At 50.8% G+C, this 12,497-nt stretch overlaps 4 protein-coding genes across 4 annotated transcripts; 2 read left to right on the forward strand and 2 right to left on the reverse strand.

Annotated features, from left to right (window-relative positions):
• Positions 1-67: 67 nt before the first annotated feature.
• On the reverse strand, positions 68-652 carry LRP88_09453 (cupin domain-containing protein; the record flags this gene model as incomplete). Its single annotated transcript, XM_083245939.1, has 1 exon — positions 68-652. The coding sequence occupies one exon, from the start codon at positions 650-652 to the stop codon at positions 68-70; it is 585 nt and encodes a 194-aa protein (XP_083097052.1).
• Positions 653-3,130: 2,478 nt separating this feature from the next.
• LRP88_09454 (uncharacterized protein) lies at positions 3,131-4,037 on the forward strand (the record flags this gene model as incomplete). The annotated part of the gene is made up of 3 exons (XM_083245940.1): positions 3,131-3,257; positions 3,310-3,448; positions 3,503-4,037. 3 exons carry the CDS (start codon positions 3,131-3,133, stop codon positions 4,035-4,037), a joined length of 801 nt encoding a protein of 266 aa, XP_083097053.1.
• A 1,474-nt stretch (positions 4,038-5,511) lies between these two features.
• Positions 5,512-7,431, forward strand: LRP88_09455 (uncharacterized protein; the record flags this gene model as incomplete). Its single annotated transcript, XM_083245941.1, has 6 exons — positions 5,512-5,656; positions 5,712-5,768; positions 5,838-5,967; positions 6,020-6,074; positions 6,272-6,688; positions 6,745-7,431. 6 exons carry the CDS (start codon positions 5,512-5,514, stop codon positions 7,429-7,431), a joined length of 1,491 nt encoding a protein of 496 aa, XP_083097054.1.
• A 735-nt stretch (positions 7,432-8,166) lies between these two features.
• LRP88_09456 (uncharacterized protein) lies at positions 8,167-10,153 on the reverse strand (the record flags this gene model as incomplete). Its single annotated transcript, XM_083245942.1, has 4 exons — positions 8,167-8,765; positions 9,219-9,610; positions 9,744-10,063; positions 10,124-10,153. The coding sequence occupies 4 exons, from the start codon at positions 10,151-10,153 to the stop codon at positions 8,167-8,169; spliced, it is 1,341 nt and encodes a 446-aa protein (XP_083097055.1).
• Between the last annotated feature and the right edge of the window lie 2,344 nt (positions 10,154-12,497).

The raw sequence follows: 12,497 nt of genomic DNA on the forward strand, positions 1-12,497 counted from the left end.
AGACAGGCAGTAAAAGTGTGTGCTTACAACAAATTGTACTGTAACTTCAGTCTGTCTTCCTTCGTCTTCAACCATCGTTGCGACTTGGGGGCAGTCCCTCCACACCCCTCCCAAGATCCTCCCCGACCCTTTCTCCCCCGATAACCAGGCTTTGACAGTCTTGAAGCACAAAGAGCATGCGAGCCCAGCCAGTTGTGCTCGGGTTCTTCCACGCGTGCATGGTGCCGCGCTGAACAGCCACATCTCCACGATGCATCAACTGCTTTTCCCCGGAATCCATCAGCAGCTCGATGGAGCCTTCCAGAACGACCCCATAGTCCAAACTTTGCGTCCTATGCATCATGCATTCGAATCCGGGGGCAAAGTCGACGATGCGACACACCGTGCCGTTCTTGTTGACCAGGCCGAGGTTCCCAGATGCAATTACAGCATCGTGCTTCTTAATATCGTCGTCGTCACTTAAAGATACCGGAAATTCGGACGTAGTATAGACGACGTTAAATGCCATCAGTTTGTCGTCGTATGCTTGCCAGGCTCCCTTGCGATGCTCGCGAACAATGGCCTTGCCGGTGGAAGCGTTATGCCCGGTTAGGTAAAAGTTCGGGCTAGGCAGGTTGGAGAGCTGCCCCGGCTCAGATGATGTGCTCGACATGGTGTAGAAAGGTGGAATGAGAATTGGGGATAAAAGACTTGGATCAACGAATGCTCTGTAATACCAGAATGCTCACATGGGTAAGAAAGGCATGTTTAAAACACGATCGTAGTCACACCAGAGATACCTTATGAATTGGACAGGCCAAAAGCTCCCTTGCGCTGATCCCCCAACCGCCCGAGCCGTTCGGCCTCCCACTCGGCCCATCTACAACCGTCGGATGGGGTCCACATGTTGGAGCCGGACAGCAGCAGTTTGTCTAACCCCGGAACTCGCTCTCTGTCGTCATCTTTTGCCCTGTGCGACTAATTGCCTCTCTTCCATTAACCAGTATCTCTTCTCACTCTTCACACCAACTTTGGGTTGACACTCAGCCAAAGATGGGCGCCAAGATCACCATACCAGAAGACTCTCCTTTCACGATTCACAATATTCCATTTGGGATCATATCCACGACAGAAAATGACGTACCTCGCTGTGCTACTGCCATTGGTAACTTTGCTGTTGACCTCGTAAAGTTAGCCAAAGCTTCGCGTTTGGATCATCTCGAGCTCCAACCCTCGGCTGAGGAAATCTTCTCCAAGGTCAGTCTCTATCATCCTGCTATATAGCGGGACGTCCAGGCTGAAGCTGGCTCTTATCTTCTTAGCCGTCCTTGAATGCGTTTGCTGCCCTTCCTCGAGCAATTCGCCACAAAGTGCGAGAGAGCCTGATTCATGATATCACGAATGAGAACATTCCTGAGCAATGCCTTGTCGAACTCGGTGCCGTCACCATGCATTTGCCATTCCAAATTGGAGGTTATTCCGACTTTTACTGTTCTCTAGAGCATGTACAGAACGTATGTCCTTACCCTTCCTCTAAAACATCCGATGCTGCATGGATTAATTAACTAGCGTAGTGCTCTGGAACCATGGTAGCCGGCTCTGCCATACCAGAGAACTGGTTCTACGCGCCCTCCGTTTACAACTCACGAGTTTCGAGTGTTGTGCCTTCGGGTTATCCAGTCCGACGGCCTCGCGGTGTCTACTACGGAAGTGACGGAAAACCGGCATATGGCCCTTCTCGAGAGCTAGATTACGAGCTTGAGATGGGTGTTTTCGTTTCCAAGCCGATCCCATACGGGGCTGAGCTAGACATTCGGCACGTGGAAGAGCACATCTTTGGGTTTGTCCTCCTCAACGACTGGTCATCCAGAGACTTGCAGATATTTGAAATGAAGCCATTGGGCCCATTCCATGGCAAAGGTTTGTAGACCTTAGAGCTGGTTACTCTTGATAGAACTGGCACTAACATGGCAAATCGTCCATCAGGTTTTGGAACTTCCATATCCCCTTGGGTGGTAACCTTAGAGGCTCTTCAGCCTTTCCGCTGCCCACCGAAAACAGAGCAGAATCCTCCTCCATTCAACCACCTCAAATGGCCTGGGCAAGATGGAACATTCAACATAAAGCTGGCTGTTGACCTCACTCGTTAGTATCCCATTCATATAAACAATGTGCAACCCCAGCTCACGAACTCAGGTGACGGCAAAAGAATCAACCTTGGTACCAGCAATCTCAAGTATCTCTACTGGACGCCATTTCAACAGCTTACACATCATGCATCAGCGATGTGTGGCCTTCAAACTGGCGATTTAATCGGCACTGGAACTATATCGGGAGATGTAAGCCCATATTTGAAGCCACTATGCTATTCAATGTCTAACCAGTCCTTTGCGTGCACAGGCAGTAGATGACCAGGGGAGGAAACTTGAGCTTGGGTGCCTCTACGAAGCGACACAGGCCGGGAAGCAGAAGGCTGAGTTCTCAGACGGTTTCAAAATGAATTATCTCCAAGATGGAGATGAGATTGTCCTTACAGGGTACTGTGGCGACCAGGAGGGAAGTGGGAATGGCGTACGTCTAGGATTTGGCGATTGTAGAGGCAGGGTGCTGCCAGCATTTGAATGAGAAATAGATTGTGATTGATGATTCCATTTTTCTTCCCCCAAAGCTACAGAGACAGTGAAGCCTGCATAGTAGCATGAGCGTGAGCCAAATGTGTGCCTGTTCACGCCTCCTTGTTCAACCAACAAGACATTTCAGCTTCACGTTTATCGCGCCATGGAGTGCTTGTATAATCCAGCCGATCCTCCATTCGTCATCGTTGAGGGGCTGAGTTTGTGGCCGACCAAGATCCGTACGCAGCTGGCGCTCGCCGCCCACTCGTCGGCCCGGGTTGGATCTTGGTTGGGGGACCAGGATCGACCTCCTCGGCCGGTTCGGTCGGAGGGCCAGGATCAGCAGGCTCGGTCGGGGTTTGACTAGGAGAGTCTTTTAATCCACCGAGATCAACTCACGAAGCCAAGGCCTTTAAAGCAAGCATCGTATCAACGAGGTGACATGCCGGGCAAAGAGCTTCGCATAGCACTGCTTGCTTGGCTAAAACACAAAGAATCAACGCATCATCTTTTGAGACTCGCATAGACCTGCCACCATGAGCGCAACGACTACCCAGACCGGGGCCCAGGCCCAGGCCCTTCCTTCACTGCAGGCCAACGCTGCGCAGTCTTATGGGGACTGGCGTGATGACTTCTTCAAGAACGGCTACTACGTCTTCAAGGGTGCGATCCCGGCCGACAAAGCCAAAAAACCATTATCAGAAGAAGGTCCTAGATTGGCTACAGTCCTTTGATAACGGGTTTGATCTTGGCGACAAGGCAACCTGGACAAAGGAGCATTTGCTGCAAAACTTTCGTCACATGTACTTGAACTATTATGCGGCACATGAGAAATTCATGTGGGACGCTAGGACGTGAGTTCATCCCCCTCCCAATGGCCCACAGAGTCTAACAGACGCTGAATACAGTGAACCCGAGATTGTCAAGCGATTCAAGGAGCTTTGGGGTACCAAGGAGCTCCTCGTGTCATTCGACACCTTCAACATCACCCTTCCCGGTCGAAAGGATATTGATTTTGCCCCACGGCCACACACCGACCAGGCCCCTGAACGCAAGGGTCTCGCCTGTGTCCAGGGCTTACTCAACCTGTCCCCGGCTGGTCCCAAGGACGGTGGTCTCCTTCTCATGGTAGGTTCCTCGAGCTTGTTCGAGGAGTTCTTCCGGTGCAGCCCGGCCAGAGACGGAGGAAACGTTGCGGCCAAGTTCTACGACTTTTACGATTTCAATGAGGACGAGATCAAGTGGTTTGAGGAAAAGGGGTGCCGGCAAATCAAGGTGAATGCTGAGCCTGGAGATCTCATCCTCTGGGACTCACGCACCATTCACCACGTTGCACTGCCAGAGTCGGAGACGATCCGAACAGTTCTGTACACATGCTTTACGCCCGCCGCTCTGGCGAAGCCCGAGGATGTGACCTACAAGGCAGAATTGTTTGGCCGCTAGGAGGCAACGACACACTGGCCACATTGCAACATTTGGGGTCATGGAAAGGCCATGGTCGATGGGAAGATTGATCCCATGGAGCGTGACGAGCCCCTAGAGAAGCCAGAGTTGACGGAGCAGGTCCTGAAGCTTGCCGGCGTCAAGCCATATTAGCCAGTCTGATTCAACCAGACTCGCATAAACACAGGCTAGATGATTCCTGTTAACAGTCAAATTAAATTGAATCAATAGAATACAATGTTGATCTATATTGGGATACAACTCTGTAGCAAGACTCAATAAAACGAGAAAATTTAGCTGCAGTGAAAGTGAGCTGAGCGAGCTGGTAGAGTTTCGCACGGAAGTCCGCTTGTGGCCGAATCTCTTACTCACCTTGTCATGACCTAGAAACTTACTCTCTTCATAAGAACGCTCCTGAAATTATCTGAAAGAGTTGCACAGTCTCCTTTTTTTCAGCAACACTTCTTCCGAAAGTTCACCTATTGATAGGGCTCCTGTCTGTTCGTACGTATTTAAAATAAGTACTGAAATCATGAACCAGCCCTATAGGTGAATCCCCCAGTGTGTTTTCATCCCCGCAAACTTCTCACGCAATGAGTAACTCTACAGTCTATAGTCCCACGAATGGCTCACGCGCGCTCTGTTTGTTACTCTGGTATCTCTTTCAACATTAATTTCTTTTCGATCTTCTGGCTCAGTTAGCCCATCAAGGGCCGGGCTTCAACTGGAATAAAGAACACATTATTAATTTCTTTTCTTGATCCTATCACACTTGAACACCACCGTGGCCCCTGACCTAGTCTGACCCTAAGGCAGGGCAGACATGACTTGAACTCACAATTTCTCCAAGGTCAAGGGGACAGACCCTGCAAGACTGTTGCTAATACCCAAGAAAAGATTCCTGGTGAGGGACAGCGGGGCTAGGTCGCATCGGGCTTTGTTGGATAGCCCAATACCACGGCCAACTGGGCAGTACACTGGAGATTTTGCAACGGAGGCCCTGATCGTGCATGGAAGTAACAACACTATCTGTATACTAGCAGCGCATTTGGATTCACTAAAAGTTTAAGCGTTCAAAACGTACTGTCCCTCGCCACTCTAACTGCTACCCTAGTAGCCTAGCTAGCGAATCGGATCTTGGTAATATCTCTTGACCATACCTTCCGTCCTGCGCGATATCTGTCCATGTGCCCATGCACCCCCTACTCCTCACGCCAAGTCTCTGGCGCCCGGATTGCGGGGCCCCATGGGGTTGAGTTGGGGTTCACGGCCTCCCTCTCGGTCAGCGAACGACCCTTAGTCCGGAAACGATGAGGGGAAACGAGCAACGGCGAGCCCTAGCCTCAAGGAAGATCATCAATACAAACTAACCAAGTGCGGGCGTGGTTTCTAACTTCTACAACCATCGTCCAATTCTATCTCGTCAGTTTGCCTCAATATCACCACTCTCCAGCCCAAGCTCTTGCCAGCCATCATGACAGACAAGTCCAAAAATGACTGGGCATGTGTCGAGAGCGTCGAAGATGTCAAAGCGGGCGAAAGTGTTGCTGTAATGGGCACCGTTCGCCTGACCGAAGGCGCTATCGTCTACGTGCCTACACCTACCGCCGATCCGCAGGGTAACGACTCCTCCAAGAATCTGAAAGGGGCAATAGCTCTAACTCGATTGCTCAGATCCCTTGAGCATGCCCATGTGGCAGAAATACGTCGTCATTACCATGATATCTCTGTGTATGTTGTTCGCGTACCCCCTTTTTTCGAGAACTTCGTCTTCTGACACCCATGCCTCCTGGTATTCAGTCTCAACCTTGGGTCTTTCCCTCGTCTCTGGTTTCGGTGGCCTTCTCGGCTTCTACTGGGCCGAGTATGAAGCAGAAGGCTACGGCGATGCTGACATGACCGCATTGATCACGTATCCCACACTCTTTATGTGAGCTACCGCTGCCAAACATAGCTCTTGGACAAATACTTACAGCAACTAGGGGAATTGGCAACCTGTTTGGCATTCCAATTGCCATTGCCATTGGCAGGAGAATGGTCTTTCTTGTGTCCTCTGCCATCTTGTTGATCGGCGCTATCCTTTGCGGCACGGCCAGGAATTATGCGTGGCACTTATCAGCACGATGCTTCATGTCGCTGGCTGCCGGCTAAAGCGAGGCTTTGGTTCCCATGATCACACAGGTTTGACCAATTTGTCGCTTTATTTAGAGTCTCACTCACTAATGATGCCCCAGGAGATCTTCTTCTTGCATGAGAGAGGCAAGGGCCTCATGATTCAGAATGCTGTCCAGACAATTCTGGCTGCTGTTTGGGTCTTGTTCGCGAGTCCCATCTCTGGCGCCATCTCCCCCCAAGGCTGGTACTACCTCGGTGCAGGTCTTTCCGGTTTGCAGCTGGTCTTTTCCATCTTCTTCGTGCCCGAGACCAAATATCGGCGAAGCATGGCTGCTTTCCAGGAGACAACCACTGTTTCCGAATCGGATGAAGGCCACGTCACGAAAGCGGGAGAGCTCAAGAAAGATCGAGAAGAAACACATTGCTCGGTTCGCCCTCCGCTTGACTTTGAGAGATTTGAACCGCGCACCTGGAAGTCCGATATGCGACTTTGGGTTGGCACTCCTGAGTGGCGTTTGGCGTTTGACACGCTCAGGGTGAGAGGCACCATTCCAACTTGCCTATCAACACCATACGCTAACCTATCCTACAGAGCACCTTTGAGCTTCTCCTCTTCCCTAACGTCCTCTGGGCTATGTGCCTCAACGGCTTGACACTTGGGGCCAACGTCGCCATCGGTATCACGTACGGGGGCATTGTCACATCGGCCCCCTACAACTGGCCCAACTCCAGCGCCAGCTACATCAACACCGGCCAGATTGTCGTTGCTCTCATTGCACTTCCGCTCCTCGGTCAGGGTTCTGACAAGATCATCAAATGGAGAGCCAACAAGAATGGAGGAATCCATGAGCCCGAGTCACGCATCATCTCCTTGGTCATCCCCATCACCGTCGGCACATTTACTGCTGTCCTCTACGGCCAAGGTGCTGCGCATCCTGAGCACTACCACTGGTTCATCTACTGCTGGGCTCTTGCAGCCTACTTCTTTGCCTTTGTTGGAGCCAACATTGTTGGAATGACCTATCTACTCGATAGTTATCCTGCCCGTGCCGGCCCAGTCTTGGTCATCATCTGTGCCTTTAGGTGTATCATTGCCTTTGGTGTCACTTATGGCATTTCACCCTTTATTGAGGCTGCTGGGTATGATGGTGCTTTCGGTGCTTTTGGTGGTTTGACTGCTTTCTTTGGATTGCTTGGTATCCCGGTCTATATCTGGGACAAACCCATCCGTCGGTTCACCGGTCGTTTTGCTCGGGCCAAGAATGACAAGGTTAAATAAGGCAGTGGCTTCAAGGAGGAGCTTGGAGGCGGCTCAGATACAGTGGGAGGAGCTACTGATGCAAGAAATCACTTGGAAGTTATAAGCATGAGATCCTTAGTTCTCAGGTAAAGATTTAGCTACTTTGCATAATCAAGTCCGAACCATAATATCCTGTTTCTTGATGGGACCTTCAAGACCACCTTGCACAACTACAGCCCAAGCTCGCCACATGAGATGGACTGTTTGGGCGTAACTTGGAACAAAAGTGACGATCCCACCCCATCCACACCCCGGCGACGGACACTCGAAGTGCCCGGCCGTGGTTTCGCTCGGTGTTGGAGTGATGGTCCCAGGGCACTTGCACGAGACACATGCAAAGCAGCCAACATGCCAACGTGGGCCCGGCATTGAAAATTCAGCGTATGCTTCCTTCTTGACAAAGTCACCGCAGCCTTCGCAAAAGATACCCTGACTACTTCCTTTGGGCGGCTGGGTTTGGTAGGGAAGGGGGAGCTCGGAAGGTGTTGTAGCCGATAACTTTGACATGAATTTGTCGAGTTTCCTACTGTCTTCGCTTGCAAGAACAGACACAAGCCCAGCTCTTAGAACCGACCTCACTGACACGATGAGGGCTTCACAAAGTGAATCAGACGAAGGGCTTGAGTCTGGAATAAAAGCTTCGGCATATCTGTTAAAGGCAGTGCCGAAACTCTTCAGCTGTTTGTCGTTAGGCACTGCAGAACGTTAGCAACATTATCTTGCCTCCCACAGCAGTGCCGCGCTCCGCTTACTTTCATCTGTTACTTCGGCAACGACCTGGAAAAGGAGGTTTGTCAAGCCGATGAGAATTGTCCAGATCTCAAAGGCTACGCTTTGGTTCTCCTTGCTCGCCAAGGCAGTTGTAGTTGTCTCTCGGAAAACATCGAGAAAATTCAATGTAGCAACGTGTAGGTTCGCGAGGAAAGCCTCATGCTGCTCCTGTATGTCAGATACTTTGGAAACGAACCTGTCACGACCTTCTCTTTCTCCTCCTTTATCCAACAAAGTGAGATACTCGCGGTGTCGGCTTGATGGTGGGAGGACGATGCTCAATTCTTTCATGATGACGTAGCACTCAGGATGCCACATGAGTAATTTGCTGTCCTCAGAGCGCCGAACCTCCACAAACTGCTTCAAGATCGGAAACTTGCAGACTTCGCACCGCTGTGCGTAAAGCCTCGCGTAGTCCACCATACAGAAGACTTTGTTCCCGTGTTCATAGTAACTTCCGTTAGCCTCAAAGACGACATTACAGGTCTCACATGAAAAGTGCTCAATGTGGTACTTTCGATCCAAGGCCGTGATGTATTTTCCTCTCAAAGCCTGGTCGCACTTGAAACACAGCAAGCCAAGTCTCCGGAAGTAGTCTCTCTCACATAGAGGTTTCTCAGTTCCATTGTCATCATGAGGAAAGAAGCGTGCGGTGATAGATTGATTGCAATCCTATTAATCACGGTGAGCTCGAAACTGAATGCACTTTAACTCGGCAGTACTTACACCACACCTGAAGCAGTCGAGATGCCATACTCCATCTAGAGCCCTCACAAACTGTCCGGTGATAGGCCCAGAACACTTATCACAATATCTGACGCGGGGCTTCTCTTGGGATGGTTTTTGAGAGGATAGTACGCCTGGGTTCTTTGGGCGTTCTATTTCTCTTCGGCTGAAGCTGTCTTCTTGTGCATCCCACGAATTTCTCCGTGGTCGTGGTTGTTGTATAGTAGATTCGGTACCGAGTGCCTGAGACTGTGGATCTGGCACCATACTCAAGCCTTGGAGGTCTCGGTTGAGCTCTCGGATGGTGGCGGCGTCATAGTTGTCAATGGAAGATTGAGCTTCTGAAAAGTCAATGAGATCGCCTTCTACGACGTGTATCTGTGGTTGTTCGCTATCTGCCTGTGCTCTGGCAAAGGCCCGTCGATACGCTTGGCTATTCAGGACCAAGTCGTCGAACTCGAAATCGAGCTCTGAGGGAGCGACAGCCGAGACGGCTTCGATGTCAAAAAGGCTAAGCTTAGCATTGTCGTTGTCAAAGATCGACTCGCACCCCATCTTGATGCTCGGGTTCCTTGATCGGAGCGATTGGGCTTGCGATGCACTAGCCTGGATCCTGGACCGATTGTCGCGAAGGCTTCGCTGTATATCTGATAGGGTGTCCCTACCCAAGTTTAGTACGTGCCACTCATGTGTCAAACGATACCTACGTCTCGAGAATCTTTAGCAGAAAGCCTATTGAGGTCTGTTGCCCTCTGAGGGCATTCAAGAGGTCTTTCAGTCGGTCCTGATTCCACATGAATCTAATCTTGGCCCATACTCCCATGCTAGATGAATTCTGCGATTGAAGTTGTCTGGTCTCAGCCTCAAGGCAGCTAAAGACAACCATGCATCCAGTGAGGGCCGCTTCGAAGGCCATCAGCACGTCGGTTCGTGAAGCCCAGGCCTGTGAGAGGTCGTCTCGCCGGAGAATCTTCATCTGTAGCTCAGACAAGGCGATACTGATAAGCGTCGACTCGGAACATATCATTGCGATGACTACAGGCACGTCTTCATAATTGCCAGCAAGGTCGGACAGCTTTTTGCAGGTTGTGAGGCATGTCGCCGTTAGCCCGACCTAAATACCGCGTCAGTGCGTGCCTTGTTTGCCAAGACGACGATGTGAGGTTTCACATACCACCGAGGTCGCGATGGATAGGGGATCCATCGCGAGCGTAACGCAGCTCTTGCTTGGAGGAAAGAATGCGGTTGGATGAGTTGAAGCTGAAAAAAGAGGGAGGATAATGAGGGGCGGGTTGCTCATTTGAGAATCAGGCTGTCGATAAGCGCCCAGCTGAGCCACCACCTTTCGTAGTGGGCATAGCCTACTTGCCTGCATCATTATGTAAGTAAGGCATATTTTGACGCGACGTCAGGGGAGGGAGAGCGCCATGATGCTTGAAAGCTGGTGTTTGGTGTCGAACTAGATATTAGTTACCATCCATCTGTTGCGCAGGCCATTGTCTGGTGCTAAGGGTGATAATTGCGCCCCGCTCTCGTTGGACTGTTGGAAAGTAACCTTCTGAAGGGCGATCCGCTGAAACCAGCGCCAAGAGCCCAGGGGACATAGTCTTTGAAACACTCAGCGAGCCGGCCCTGCGAACTTGAAGCCGCCATGACAAAGCAATTCCTATTTAAGGGTCCTGACTTTTCTCTCCTCCGAGTATTACGACGACAGAATTTGTTCAGCAGAGGACTGACAAGACGGGCTGCCAAGATACACTCCACAACGTGACAGTGGAAGGTGGTGCGCATTGGCGCCATGCCAAGCCACTTTAGCTGAAATGGATGTACAGGGTGGGTGAGGATTTTGCCTGTCGTCAGCCCTTTTGAACATGGAAAAATCAATGCTTCGTCCAAAACCACGACTACTTATTTGAAATGATAGATGACGGATGGTATAGGAATTATTAGAGATTACCCCGACCATGGTTGGTGTCTGGGTGGATTAGGTGGAAATGCATTGTACATGGTCTGGAGTTGTTGGGTCCATCTCTTTGATCGAACGAAGGCTCGCAGCCTAAACGTGCCTACTGCTAGGGCACTATCTTTAGCGCTATTTATTAGTTCAAGATTCCGTTAAGGCTATATCGCAATTTAAGTAGAAGAAGATGCTAACCGTGATTGGCTTAGACCCCTGTTGACGCTCAGCCAGCAGAAGCCTGCTTTATCAGCAGAGGTTCCGCGGAAGACATCCCTTTATCTAAACAAGGCCCCCGGTCAACAGCCCGCACAACCCCCTGTACTACGTTTGAAATGCGTCCAAGATTTGATTTTCTTATAACCCATTATCGCATTTAGCGATGGCTGCGATGCAACCTATTCCTCGCAGAAAAGTTGGTCAAGCAAAATCCAATCATCCCTCCACCCGTGTTTGTGCAATGTCTGATTGATTCTCCAGGCCTGTGACGTCTGCTACCGCAAGAGGATCAAATGTGACGGCCAGAAGCCCGCTTGCTCCCATTGCGTGTTATACCATTCGGAGTGCACTTTTGAAGCATCTAGTAGAAAAGCCCGGAGTAGGAGACAGAAGACCAACAAAGTTGCCGAGGATCTACAAGCCCGAGTTGAGAGTCTCGAAGCCACCCTGAGCCAAGCTACGCAGAGAATCCACGAACTTGAAGGCAGGGATAATGCCATGGCCGCTACTTTTGATCCACCCTCGGCATATGATATTCAAGCAGCTGATTTCAACACGCAAATGCGATACCGCAAGGGGCCCTTGGAACTGCCACCTCAGCACGAGGTTATGTCTGCGGCGCAAAGATATATTGCTGGTTTCAACTCGGCCATTCCATTATTCAATCCCGATGGATTATTGCGTGTCATCAGCAGATGGTATGCATCCTCGGATCAGAGAGACTACACTACCTGGGCGGCCATCAACACGATGCTGGCGTTGGTTCATCGACAGACACCACCCGAAGAAGCGACGCCTAGCAAAAACACAGCCAAGTACACCAACAACGCGCAGTCGGTTCTCACAAATGTCGTCATGGGGGAGACGACGCTACTGAGCGTACAAGTTCTGGTCGGAATGACCCTCCTGTTCCAGGGGGTTCAAGACTTGAAACCTGCAACAATGCTGATCGCCATGGCTCTACGCCTTGTGCACCAGCTAGGGCTGCAGACGCGAGAAGGCTCGGAGCACCTCGATAGTCATCTCGCGCTAGAAAGGTGCCGTGTGTTCTGGATAGCTTACATCCTAGATCGGGACATCAGTATGCGAACCAAACAGCCACCTATCCAGCGAGAAATGGACATCGATCTGGAATGGCCATCGGTTGATCCTCAGGATGGAGCTGGCCTTTTTATCAGCGCCGACAGCACATCCAGTTTCAATTTCTTCTTATCCCGGGTACAGTTGGCCCAAATTCAAGGAGAGATCTATGACGCCATGTATTCGACAAATTCCCGGAGCTTGAGCACTCAAGAAAAGATCGAGAAGGCAGCTGGTTTGCGCTACATGCTAGACGACTGGTTCTCCCGGGTACCGCAGAAATTCCGACCCG

The sequence above is a fragment of the Fusarium phalaenopsidis genome (genome assembly GCF_050370095.1).
Source record: "Fusarium phalaenopsidis strain FUZ10S chromosome Unknown contig_32304, whole genome shotgun sequence".
NCBI classification, from domain to species: domain Eukaryota; kingdom Fungi; phylum Ascomycota; class Sordariomycetes; order Hypocreales; family Nectriaceae; genus Fusarium; species Fusarium phalaenopsidis.